Below are 13,060 nucleotides of genomic sequence, written 5' to 3'. Positions count from 1 at the left end.
TCTGGTGCAAAGGATGATAAGATAATGACGGTAGGAAACTAGAAGGATTTTTTAACTTTTAAAAATACAAATATATTTAATGAAACATTGAAGTCACCGTAAAACCATATACAGTTGTTTAAGATACAGTTGTTTAAGATATTGCTTTTCTCACAGGGGTTTGAAGGCCGCAAGTGCTACATTGCTGCGCAAGGTATGTACACATTCTCGTAAAATGGTTGTTCAATCCATGAAAACTATTGTTCAATATTAATAGTATATCGTAATAGATATCAGAACTGAAAAAAGGATAGTAGTTTGGAATTTGCGTGCACTGTAATGAACACCATTCAGTGTTTTTGTCTTTAATAGAATACGTGATAATAGTACGATTTCAGGGAAATTATTACATGGTTACCGTTATTTTGCAAAATGATAACTCTTTCAAGGTGATAAGGAGATAACATAGGCTTTTGATTTTCGATGAAATAGATGCACTGAGATTATAGATCAATCGTTGTGAATATTTTCCTGCTGGCATTGTATGTCACATCCTTTTTGTATGATTTCTTAAAGGACAAAAATTAATCTCCAGTTTATCATCAATTTGCATTAAATTAAGTAAATGACCACATCCATGTACTTGAGGCTCATATTACCACAATTCTTTTAGGTGTTTTGAATGAAAAGTGGAATTAAATAAGGCGATGAACATGTTTTTACACTTTTTCTTATTTTAAAATTCATTTTTGAGTATAGGTTTAATATCATTTACCAAATTTTACAAACGAAAATACTGAATTCTGTACCTAATTCGTCTTTGTTTGAACACTCACGTAGTATCTTCTAAACTTATTATGACAGATACAAAATCTAAAGATCATGCATGATTTAATCTCAGTTGATTACAATCACAGGTCCTATAAACAAAACAGTGGAAGATTTCTGGTGGATGGTATGGCAAGAAATGACAGAATGCATCGTCATGCTGACAAATCTCAGTGAAATGGGCAAGGTTGGCCTAAATTATAAATATAAATTTTCACATGCCGCAGAAGAATGTGTGATTATGGACATTTCAATGGTAGAAACCAGTTTCTGGAACTATGGGTGTGTCTGTGGCGATGGTTGGGTTTATACGCTTATGCTATTATAAAGAAGGAAATTCTGACGCAGAATATATGTCTATCGCTGTGTTATCCAACATTGGTTTTAAGTTTCTTCCACCTCTGGATTTGTTCCACATTGGTTCTTCAACTTTGAGGAGAACATAGCATATAGATATCAGCAATTGTGTGGACAGATAATGACGAGAATGTTTATGATGACAATGTTAGATTGGATCTTCTAGACACAAAATATGGAGAAGCTTGCATTGATAATGCGTAATAATAGGCACACATTATTAAACCAGATAAATTAAGCGGTAATACTACTTGTAACAGAAAATCCAGGTACAAGCTAATTGATCTTTCCAATTAAGGTTTAGAATAAGCGATATGTTTCTTCATGTTGATACCTAGAACGATCTATGCTTTTAAATCGGCAAAGGCACTAAAGTGTTTGAATATCTAAAACTAGAATACTTGAACTATATAGATCGTCATCGGAAATTAGAAGTGCTTAATTCAAACATGGAAGATCCGTGATTTCAGTCTTTACTGATTTTTGTAAAACTTTAATTATAAAATATTAATTTTATGTACCTGGACTTCGAAACAATAAATTCTCACCCTCGTATCATTTGCGTTTTCTTTTTTAACAATATTCTTTTGAAGGTCCTACTCTGTATTATATGACAAATAATTGTTTATTTATCGCAACGTATCAACAAAAATTAACCAAATTAACAAATATTAAGCAAGCTCTAAGTATCGCAAGGTTTCGCATATTGACAAATTGATCAAACGCATCCAACATTTCGATAGTTCACATACCATCAGGGTTTGAGATGCGGGTTTCTTTTGATCATGTGTATACTATTATCCTACATATTGGTTTCATACTGTGAGGACAAATAATGAATAATTGATCATCAAAAACTATATCCAGCTATTTATACCAATACTGTTTAAGAACAAAAGAATAGTGAACATTATGTTTGTTGTCTAGATGAAGTGTATCCAGTACTGGCCGGATAAGGAAGAACAGACGTACGGAGATGTGACGGTTAAAATTCTACGAAATGAATCTTTCGCTGACTGTGTCAGAAGAGACTTACAACTAACTGTGGTAAATTTTATGCATTTGTCCTGATGAACTAGTAAAATAAATTGTGTTCATTGTAGTGTTTGTTAAGAAGGATATGCATTAAAATATAATTTAATATATAAGAGTTTAAAAAATAAACAGCTGTGTTTATGGAACATTCAACTTCGAATTCTTTTGATTCTTTTTTGACAGACTATAAATCTAACAGTAAACGAGTCCATACTTAGTCAGCATTTAACGGTGCTTTGTTTATTTCGTTTTTACCATAAAGGACAAATAACATTCACATCTGAAGTTTGTTTGCGAGTAAACTAATCTCTTGCTTTCTATGTAAATATTTATAATTTTCTCAAATCTGATGTACAGATAAGGTATGCAAGACTGGCATTAAATATTATACATTGAATTGCTACATGATTCCGTCTTAAATTCTTGCATAATATTGTTGGTGAAACATGGAAGTGACAATGTTATGATGACACAAAATTGCTTCAGGTGTATCAAGTTTTCTCTGATATTTACTTAGTATTTGGTGTTTTGCTCTTAAAATTACAAATATGTTACCTTATTTATAAAGCACTTATAATAATGTACTTACAACTAATAATTTCATAAATATATATATATATATATATATATATATATATATATATATATATATATATATATATATATATATATATATATATATATATATATATATATATATATATATATGCATATGAATACAACTAAAGTAGCCAGTAAGAGTAGAAGAGGCGTGAAAAGGAAATCATAACAAAATGTTACAAAAAATGATGGTATTTATGTTTCCTATAATCATTAATATATTCGAGAAATGACCATTGGCAAATAAACGTTTAGATAGCGAGAAATCGAATCACATATGAACAGAAATTTAATTATTTATTTGATGCTATCTTAAACAGAAAATAAGCTATTTTATTTAAAAATTAATATCTGTTTAACACCCTTCGCCAGAACGGGTTGGAGCAAATTTTATAAGTAAACCTTCAGTTATGCACCAAGAAAATTACTAGAAAAGAAAACAATCAGATGCTAAACCAGTATCACTACGTGGATTCTTTTATTTAGAGTGGCAAATCGAGGAAGGTCACTCAGTTTCATTACACAGCCTGGCCAGACAAAGACGTACCGGACACGGCCTGGTCACTTGTGGAATTCTGGAAATCTGTCAGGAACCACAAGGCATATGGCAAGAGTCCAATGGTTGTGCACTGCAGGTATACTTTGGAATCATACTTTTGGAAATTAATGACTTAGAATTAAAACAATGGGAATGAAGTTTGAGTGTTTATTATCTTTGTCTATGTTTCAGAGAGACGTAAAGCATACATAACCCTTGCGTGATATTTAGATCAACTTAGAACTGATGGTCCACATCATAATGCAATGACAAACATCATATATAAAGGATAAATATTTAGCATGTCTGTCTAACATTTTTAAGAGTAAACGTCCATATCTACAACTGTAGCTGCTTTAAGAAAGAATCACGTGAATGTATGTATGTATATATATATATATATATATATATATATATATATATATATATATATATATATATATATATATATATATATATATATATATATATATATATATGCATGTATGTATATATGTATATGTGTGTGTGATTGTTTCTAGATATAATCGCGTCTAATTCACACCCTTTATGATAATGAATTTGGTATAATTGCCATTCTTCAACGCTTGGAGAATGGATAGAGTTGCAAGTACTACTTGTTTGAACGGAACAGAGTGTTTGAAATACGATCCGTATTCCATATAAACATAAGTGTATCGTTTGCCAGAATTATCTAAATCTAATGAAATCCTTATTTAGTGCTGGAGTGGGAAGAACAGGGACATTCATCGCTGTGGACATCATTTACGACGAGACATGTGAAACGGGACGTGTCGCCATTATGAAGTGTGTCGAGAATTTGAGAGAACAGAGAGTCAACATGGTTCAGACTGCGGTATTATTGATGATCTGGCCACTTTACTCTTGTATAGTAGTATTTAATATTTAGTGGTCTTTATAAAATGATGGACTTTTATTGCAAAAACACTATTCCCAACTGTTTTCTTAGATGAGTGCTACGTATGACTCAAGAGTTTAAAACATGATAGAGCTAACATGTCAGTTACAACAAATGAACACGAATAAGCAAGAACAAGCGAAATGTAAACTGAACAGTTTAAACATTGGAAATTGGTGTTGGCAACATTTGCTAATGCAATGGAAACGTTTCCGCTTGAAATAAATGTTTGTTTTATATAAAATAAATAGGCAGTTATGCTAGCTGATATTATCTCAAATTGTAGATCAACCCTTCACATTGCACATCCTAAACTCTCCTTATTATTGTCTTCAGTTAGCCATTCGATCAGGCCAAACAACAATAGAATCAAAACTTAATTGAGAGTGTGAAATATAACTAACATATATATCTACGCTCCTACCTACCTATATACCTATCTGTATATGGCTTTCTTGCTTTCTTTAGAATCAGTTCATGTTCCTGCATGATGTTGTCTCAGAAACTCTCGGATTTGGAACAATGCCTGTATTAAAGAATCAGTTCTCAGATGTGCTCAGACATTTAATGGAGCAAGACGAAATGTCCGGACTGACGCGCCTGCAAAGACAATACGATGTACGTGGTATAAAAAAACGCAATTTTTAAAAAAGTAATAAAATTTATGAACAAAGTCTCAGACTGAATCACCTATGCAATTTATGTGAAATCTCCAAGTGAATGACTGAGTTCTTTACTTCATGAATGGTCAAACGGAAATCTTATAATCTTGATAGTGACATATTCCTTATCTGTGGGTTGAAAAATGTGCGAGAACTTGTGAAGCGCGTGCTCAATATACATTAAAAAGTAATTAAACTGTTGCTAAGGTCTTATTATTAACGCGCTTGCTTGATTTGATACCATAATAAGAAATCGTAGTGGTGAGATATATAACTCTTAAAGCGAATCTAGTTACTTATCCAGCGGTGAAAGAAATACATGCTTTAGCACATGAACCTCAGTTAATAGAACGCTACATAATGAATTTGCATATTGAATTCATAAAAGTAAAGACAAACCAATTTAGTCTCCGAGAAACAGGAAACTGCTACAAACGGTGAACTTTGTGCATGTCTCGTGTATTTTTACACAAAAAAAAACCCATCATGATTCATTTTTCTGTTTTACCGTTATTACATTGAATATGATATAAACCTTTACAAACACGATGATCTTGAAATTGGTGAAACAAAATAGATGTTGTAGGTGCAGATTCAATTTAAACTCTGCGATTATCTTGGTTTTAGTTCAGTTTTAGAGTCATTGGGGTTGTAGTGTAACTTCAGTGAATAATTGTCAATTACTAATACATGTTTAAGTATGTTATGTTATAATCATGTCTGGATACAAATATCATATATGTCATAAATACGCATGTAGCGATGAGTATGGTTCCATGGATTTATATTAAAAGATTAAAATGAAATGGTTTCATAAGCTATCTAATGGCGGCATGACAATGAGATTCATTCCATTATTATTTCGTAAGGGCTGTAAAGATGAAGCTTTAAGTATTGTTGGAATCGTCATCAAGTTAATGATTTGTTTAACGTATTTCAGATGCTCAAGAAATTAGAGCTTGGACAAGAGGAAAGCAATGTTGCAGTCTACTCGAATGCCGAAGGCATTCAGTCTGAGATCATTTGGCTTCCAGTAAAATTTATATTTTAGCTGTAAACATCTCTTATTCAATATACATTGTAAAGATTCTACCTATGATGGAAGTTCGAGAATGTTATATATTAATCTAAGGAAGATTGTTTTCAGTAGGATTATGATCACTTTCAACAAATTTATTGAAGGTTTTCAGGAAGCATCATCTTTCTTTTTTATATTTATAACTGTCACGGTATATTAAAACCCAGATGTCTTCCCCAGAACATGCTTTATGTATGCAACATTTTCCACTGGATAGTCTAGGAAATCAAAGCACCATAACATTATAACCAAAATGAGGTAATTCCCAGGGATTTGGTAAAATTGCAAACTTTATTTCTATATTTGAATCCATCTCTTGATTCAGCCCTTTTCTACTTATATCGATGACCCTAAGTCATTAGTTGTACTTGATTGCTATATATGTGTCACTGGAAAACATATTAATTACAGAATCTGTCAGGAAGAGATGCCTACATGGCAATGAAACGAGTTGACAACGAAACACTGCTATCCACCATTCGAGAGAGGAATGTCAAATGTTTGATCATCGTGGATAGCAACAGTGTAAGTAGGCTATACATGTACACTGTCGACATCTAATGAACAAAATGTTTATGACATTGTTTCTTATTGACATTGTTTCTATTTTTAAGCTGACAAATAACTCTTATATGTGAATCACAGGCATATTGAAAAAAAGAGATACGAAGGTTGAATACGGCTTCGACATAGTCTTACCTTGTCTGAAAGTGTAATTTAGTATTTAATCGTTAAACATTGATCGCATATTTTCCTGCGTTTCTTGAAGCAAAGTACTTGTAGTGTATAAAAAAGTGAGTATTCTATGACAGAAAATGCACTTTATTGATTCAGGAACAATTAAGTAAAAATGTCTGACATATACATTGTTCGTATAAATTCTACATTTCGTGCACCTAACACATGTTTTAAGCTCTGCTAACTTAACACTTCTTCCATGATTGCAAAACATTTCCATAAAAATCTAACTGATACGCATGCATATAACAAATGAAAATATTCCATTTGCGAGGTTATGTGGTATTCCACGCCTTGATATCATTATCAATATCACTATTTCTGTAGTTCGATGATAGCCAGTAAGACAATGTTGTTGCGACTCTGATGTCAAAAATTAAGTAATATAAAGAAGGGAAACCAATAAGGCTTGTTAAATATAGAAAATAACTGAATTCTCTAATTTATGCAATGAAAATGTAAGAAGAACTTACAGTATTATGAAATAAATCCAAAATATTCTTACAAGTTCCTCACAAGTAAGAATTAATATCTTTGAATGTGCTGAAGTGCAAATAGTGTTGATGACTCACAATGAAATTGTCTACAGCGTCTTTGAACAAATTCACAATAATCCATAAATGTTGCTCAAGTCCAAAGGCATTAAGCACTTTGGAATTCTAATGAGTTATCGAAACAAACGGTTCTTCTTAAATTAAATCTAAACACAATATTAAATACATATGCAGAATGATTTAAAACAAGAGAAATATTAGGAAATACAAATAAGAATAATTGTCAATTCTCCTGCAATATTCAATTCTACATCTCTATTACGATTCATTGTTGCTATTCATCCATGTGATTTATTTCGCAATACATGAGTTATGTGGAAATAAAACCTACCTGGTCTATGTAGCAATACTCAACCATCCAGTTTAAAAATTGTCCAAATCTGGTAAAAAGGGTTCATTATCATACTCTATTTAAAATGTCAAACACTCAGTACAGATATACATGCCACGGTAAAGCCAACCCGCGTTATTTTAGGCTTTTTATAACTGGTGACCTTTGTGAATACTGTTTTGAGGTAAATGCCAGTGCCCCACAGACTAGATGTTTTGACCAGTATATGGTGTACAGACATATCCTTGGTTTCAAGTTTATATTTATACTGTAGAAACGAACTAGATTTACACGAATACATGTTGTATTATATAAATCTTGTCAAATGATAGTGAAATAAAAAAAGAACAAACTAGAACCAGTATTAGGTAAATATTAGTTTTAGATCAGGAATAACTAGTCAATAAAGGACAAAAATATCTCTGGCAGCAAATAATAAGTACACGTTGTCCGGTACATGGTGTGTAAAAATGTGTGTACATTAATTTCTGATACTTCCTTGTGTTGAATAATATGGGCACATTAGGCTTGTGTTCAGTTATATCATTGACAGATGAGGAAATACATATCAGATGGATTATTAAATTACAATGAAATGCTATGAAACCTTTGAATTTCAATGTCACGCATATATATTTACAATACGACGTGTTTAAGTAATGGCATTTCTATTCTCAGTCTAAAGATGTCTTGTTTTCCATTGGAGTCAATCAATCAAAAACTGTTGCTGGCTTGGACATAACATGTGAGAAAAAAGAGGACCTGGGAGCGTTTGAAAGGAATCAGTTTTCTATCACAAGTGACAAAACGGTATGACATTTGCCTGCTTAAGAAATCAAATAATGATTACTGTAATTGAAGTCCATAATTATCTGCCTTTGTAAAAGAGACAATGATTTATATATTGCATTGAGAATAATAGGAAATCACTTGTATGATATTATCGTAACGTTACAGGATGATACCATCGCTTTTGTAAAGACACAGAAAGTGGTTTGATTTGAAATGATTAAAATAATGATCGGAATATATTTTCTACAGCTCATGCGTGCGCTTCAGTGCCCATACGACACACATCTTATGTAACCATGTCCTTTTCATGATTATTTAAGTATTGCCAATACCAAGAGATGAATTGATCTCTCTTTTTCAACTACAGAAAGAGCCACAAAAACTGACGATGTTCTTGCTGAAAACCTGGGAAGAATCACATGAGGTACCTTCAGATTCGAAATCTTTTTTGTTGCTACTTGAGGACTTTAGCCAGTACCATTCGAATCCTAGAGAATTCAATCCTGTCCTCCTCTACTCCAGGTTTGTATACATAGCTGCAACTATATAACATAAATCTTGTCGTAGTCTTTTTTCTATTGCATAAATTGTGCCCTCTATTTACCCTTTTCATTCTGTATAATTATCGCACTATATTATGCTAGGGTATGGGTTGAACACATTAAGCATAAGGGTAGATGTTTAGTTTAGCTGGACTCCATAATTGTACCCGATACTACATTTGGTTCATTTGTTTGCTTTACCTTATTACTATTCAGCGTACGGGCTGCCCCAACGTAACATGCAATGGCGTGGAAATCTTTTCTAACCGTACATATAATTACAATACTGTTTTTGAAAAGATAAGCAACCTATGTTTATGCTTTGTGTGTAGACACCGTGCTATCATGTCGTGTAGCTACCCATGTGTCATTAATATTTTGCGCGTGTTGACACCGTGCCATCATATCGTGTAGCTACCCAGGTTTCATAAAATAATCTTCTTTGTGTGTTGACACCGTGCCATGATATCGTATAGATACCCTCTTTTCATCAAACAGTGTCTTGTGAATGTGTTGACACCGTTTCATCATATCATTCAGCTATCCTGGTTTCATAAAATAGTCTACATTGTGTGTTGACACCGTGCCATCATATCGTATAGATACCCAATTTCAACAGTGTATTGTGTATGTGCTGACACCGTCTCATCATATCGTGTATCTACCTAGGTTTCATAAAATAGTCTTATTTGTGCGTTGGCATCCTGCCGTCATGTCATATAGTTACCCATGTTTGATCAAACAGTCTTACTTGTGTGTTGGCACCGTGCCATCATATCACATAGTTACCCACGTTTGATCAAACAGACTCTTCTTTGTGTGTTGACACCGTGCTTGCATATTGTATAGAAACCCATGTTTCATCAAATAGTGTATTCTGTGTGTGTTGACACCTTCCTATCATATCGTGCTGAATAGTTTGGCATACATGTTAAACGCGAATGAATTAGTATGACATACTGTGCTATTGTTTTAAATGAAAAGATTTGATTGTTTTCGCGGCCCTTAGGTTGGAGCATGCATGTGGATAGAACTAAACATATAGTTCAAGAAAATTGCTATATAACAGCACTACGTGACAAATTAAAGTCCGATTCCTAACAATTACTTTTATATATCATTTATTTTATAAGTATATATTGGGATTTAAGTTTACGTTTTACACATAATTTTTATTGTTTGATTTACTTGCACAGATAAGTAATTTTTTGATTTTACCTTGATGTTTCTGAAACATTATGTTCAAGCGTGAGTTACATTGTGTCCTAACAAATCGTTTGTTTTACTTCCACGCAGACTTGACCTCTTTCGCCTCAGTAATATTAAAATTGTTGGATCAAGTCATGCGTCTTATATATAATTGATATTACCCATATTTCGATTCAAAATAAATAATACATTTGAGGCTATTGAAACTGATTATTAAGTATGAAAGATAAAACAAGACCTTATGTTGAGTCTCATTAATTGTATGCGAGTTTCTGTTGATTATTACCTCAGATGGAAGCTGGACAGATGCAGCATTATTTACATCTTGCTGAATGAAACAGAAAGAATTCGCAGAGACGGAGAAATTCATATCTTGCGGACAAGTGCGAATATGTTAGAAAGGAGTTGTAAACTACTACCAACATTTGTAAGTATCTTTTAATTGATTGTCTTCCTTGAGTTTTCTGAAGTGCTTAATTCATAATCTTAAATAAAAAATGGCAGTTAAAGTAAATTTGAATTTCAGTTTATCTGTATACATTTGTGTCACCTGAATAATGAGTATTTCCAAGATGAATCATCAATACTGGAATATAATCTTTGTGTGTAGATTTTATTATTATTATTATTATTATTATTATTATTATTATTATTATTCCTGCTATTACTACACATACCAACTACTAATACTGCTATTACGATGGCAAAGGTTACAATTACTACTACTATTTATATAATTAGTTTATATTTATTATACCTAATTATTGTGTATACTTATTTCAGGAGCAGTATGTTTTCGTTTACAAATGCCTTCGTACCGATGCTTTGCCAGAATCCACATATGAAAATACAGCTCGGATCATGAGGGAAATCCTTTGATCATCATAGATGAAGTGATTTCATTAAATCATATAGATTATTTTAATATAGATCTAGATATATATATAGTTATACTTCTTTATTAAATAAAAGACTGGATTACTAATCTGACTTTAACATACTGTTTTCATTCAGTATCTCAAACATAATCGATGTCCAAAAATAGCAATATATACAGATCGATATATTTTTATGTTGGAAAGTTGTAGCGGTGACATATTTCTTTTATTTCTTTTTTTACATCCTAAGTAATGTGAAGATGTTTCCAATAAGAACGGACAGATGTGGAATACATGTCCCAACAGCCCTTATCGAAAGTAGATATAGTACCTCTCTAACAACATCTCGCCCAGATGGCATTGGAAAAGGATATTTTGACCAGCACAATTTTTATTTTACTTATTTCATTTTATGTTTCGATTTCTGTATTCAGAAAAGGGATACATATTCTTGTAAGATAGACTGTATTCAACGATTAGTTTTGAAATATGAATATAATTCTGAGAAATTAAATAGTAATATTTGATTAAACATTTACTTTACGAGACTCTGTGTCAAGTTTAAATTGCTTGTTAATGTTATTTACCTGACATCTTCTTCAACAGTGAAAGCAGAAAACTTGTAGCTAATGTTTCCCAAATCTTTTCCGTTTTGTATTTTCGTATATTCTGTTGAGAAATAACAAAGTATTTGAGATATAAAAAATACAACATTGATTGAATCCTGGTTTTGTTTGTTTTATCTGGTACGCATGATTAGATTTATAAAATATAGACAAATATGTTAGAATCATGGTCATTCATAATTTACTTAATATAACACTTTGAATGTGAACGACATTAATCTTTCTTATACTTCCTCAGCAGCAGGGAGGGCGAACAGACTCTAATTGGTTCACCTGTATTTTCGCAAATTAAGACCTCCTGGGGGATCGCAAAAAATCGTTTTAAAAAAAAATGCGCGATCGTCGGTGACGCGTTGAGAGTGTCGCCCTCCCTGCTGCTCTGAATTAAAAATTGCTATACCAAATAATGGTACATTCGGAATGCTACACAGCTAGACTAGCTAGAGAGCGAAAAGAAGCACTTAAAAAAATATATGTCCGTAAAAGAGGATTTCAAATAAAAAATGTCCATTCGCGACAAGAAGCACAAGTTGTGTATGCAGCGGAAACGGAACAGTTGTTTAAACCTATTACCGCGGTTACTGGATATGTTTTAACTGCTATCAGGGGACCTAAAAAGGAACCAGGTGAGAAACAAGAAAGTCTCATTCAAGTATTAAAAGAAACTGCTGAAAAAATGGCTGCTGTTCAGCCTCAACTTGAAGGTGCTGTTGAAAAACCAAAAAAGGGAAAAAGGGAGTTGATTTTAGGGGGAAATTTACTGAATCGGGTATAGGAGCAATTAAAAAACAAGCAGCTAAAAGTCGTGATGAATTAATCGAGTTTGGTATGTTTGCTGCTGCTAGTTATAATTCAAAAAAAGATTTTTTAAAACCCGAACATGCTAAAAATATAGATCGTAATAAGTGGAATGATTGGGTGTTTAAGGTAAACAAAGGTGATGGTCGATTAGACACAAAAAATTGTCTTATCAGACATATTTATCAGGAGTGAAGGAATATGATAGAATGATGCAGGAACAAAAGAAAAACGACAAGAGGGGGATAAAAGAATAGAACAACAGAGAAAAAAACAAGAAAAACAAGAAGCACAAGAACAAAGGAGAAAAGAAAGGAAGGGGTAAAATAAATAATTTCGTGCTGATGTTCTGGAAAGTGAATCTTTCTCACCTGAAGAAGAAGAAGAAGACCAAGATGATCCTCCTTTATATCTATCTTCTTCGTCTCCGCAGCAAACAGAAAAACAACAATTCTGGCCCGAATTACCAGAGAATCTCGCAGAGATGTTTAAAGAACATTCTATAAAAACAATTCGAAAACATTCAGACCCTACTTTAGTCTGGGTTGCTGTGAGATATGATGATCGTAATTCTCATTTAAAACCTGAATATTCTG

The 13,060-nt window shown here is 32.5% G+C and overlaps 1 protein-coding gene across 2 annotated transcripts in view; it reads left to right on the top strand.

The window, feature by feature from the left end:
* LOC149796570 (receptor-type tyrosine-protein phosphatase alpha-like) overlaps positions 1-11,708 on the top strand; it is an 89,618-nt gene extending 77,910 nt beyond the window's left edge. For both annotated transcript variants that reach the window (XM_089961270.1, XM_089961269.1), the window contains 12 exons: positions 157-193; positions 897-994; positions 2,092-2,211; positions 3,286-3,434; positions 4,058-4,193; positions 4,725-4,874; positions 5,859-5,951; positions 6,408-6,521; positions 8,298-8,429; positions 8,779-8,933; positions 10,454-10,589; positions 10,946-11,708. In XM_089961270.1, the coding sequence (XP_089817396.1) occupies positions 157-193; positions 897-994; positions 2,092-2,211; positions 3,286-3,434; positions 4,058-4,193; positions 4,725-4,874; positions 5,859-5,951; positions 6,408-6,521; positions 8,298-8,429; positions 8,779-8,933; positions 10,454-10,589; positions 10,946-11,041 (1,416 nt within the window). In that variant the 3' untranslated portion in view covers positions 11,042-11,708. The remainder of the gene's footprint in view (positions 1-156; positions 194-896; positions 995-2,091; positions 2,212-3,285; positions 3,435-4,057; positions 4,194-4,724; positions 4,875-5,858; positions 5,952-6,407; positions 6,522-8,297; positions 8,430-8,778; positions 8,934-10,453; positions 10,590-10,945) is intronic.
* Positions 11,709-13,060: the final 1,352 nt, after the last annotated feature.

This window comes from Sinohyriopsis cumingii, chromosome 6, assembly GCF_028554795.1.
Source record: "Sinohyriopsis cumingii isolate HCF-2022 chromosome 6, ASM2855479v2, whole genome shotgun sequence".
In the NCBI taxonomy this organism is placed as follows: domain Eukaryota; kingdom Metazoa; phylum Mollusca; class Bivalvia; order Unionida; family Unionidae; genus Sinohyriopsis; species Sinohyriopsis cumingii.
This window is presented reverse-complemented; position numbering and strand designations above follow the sequence as displayed.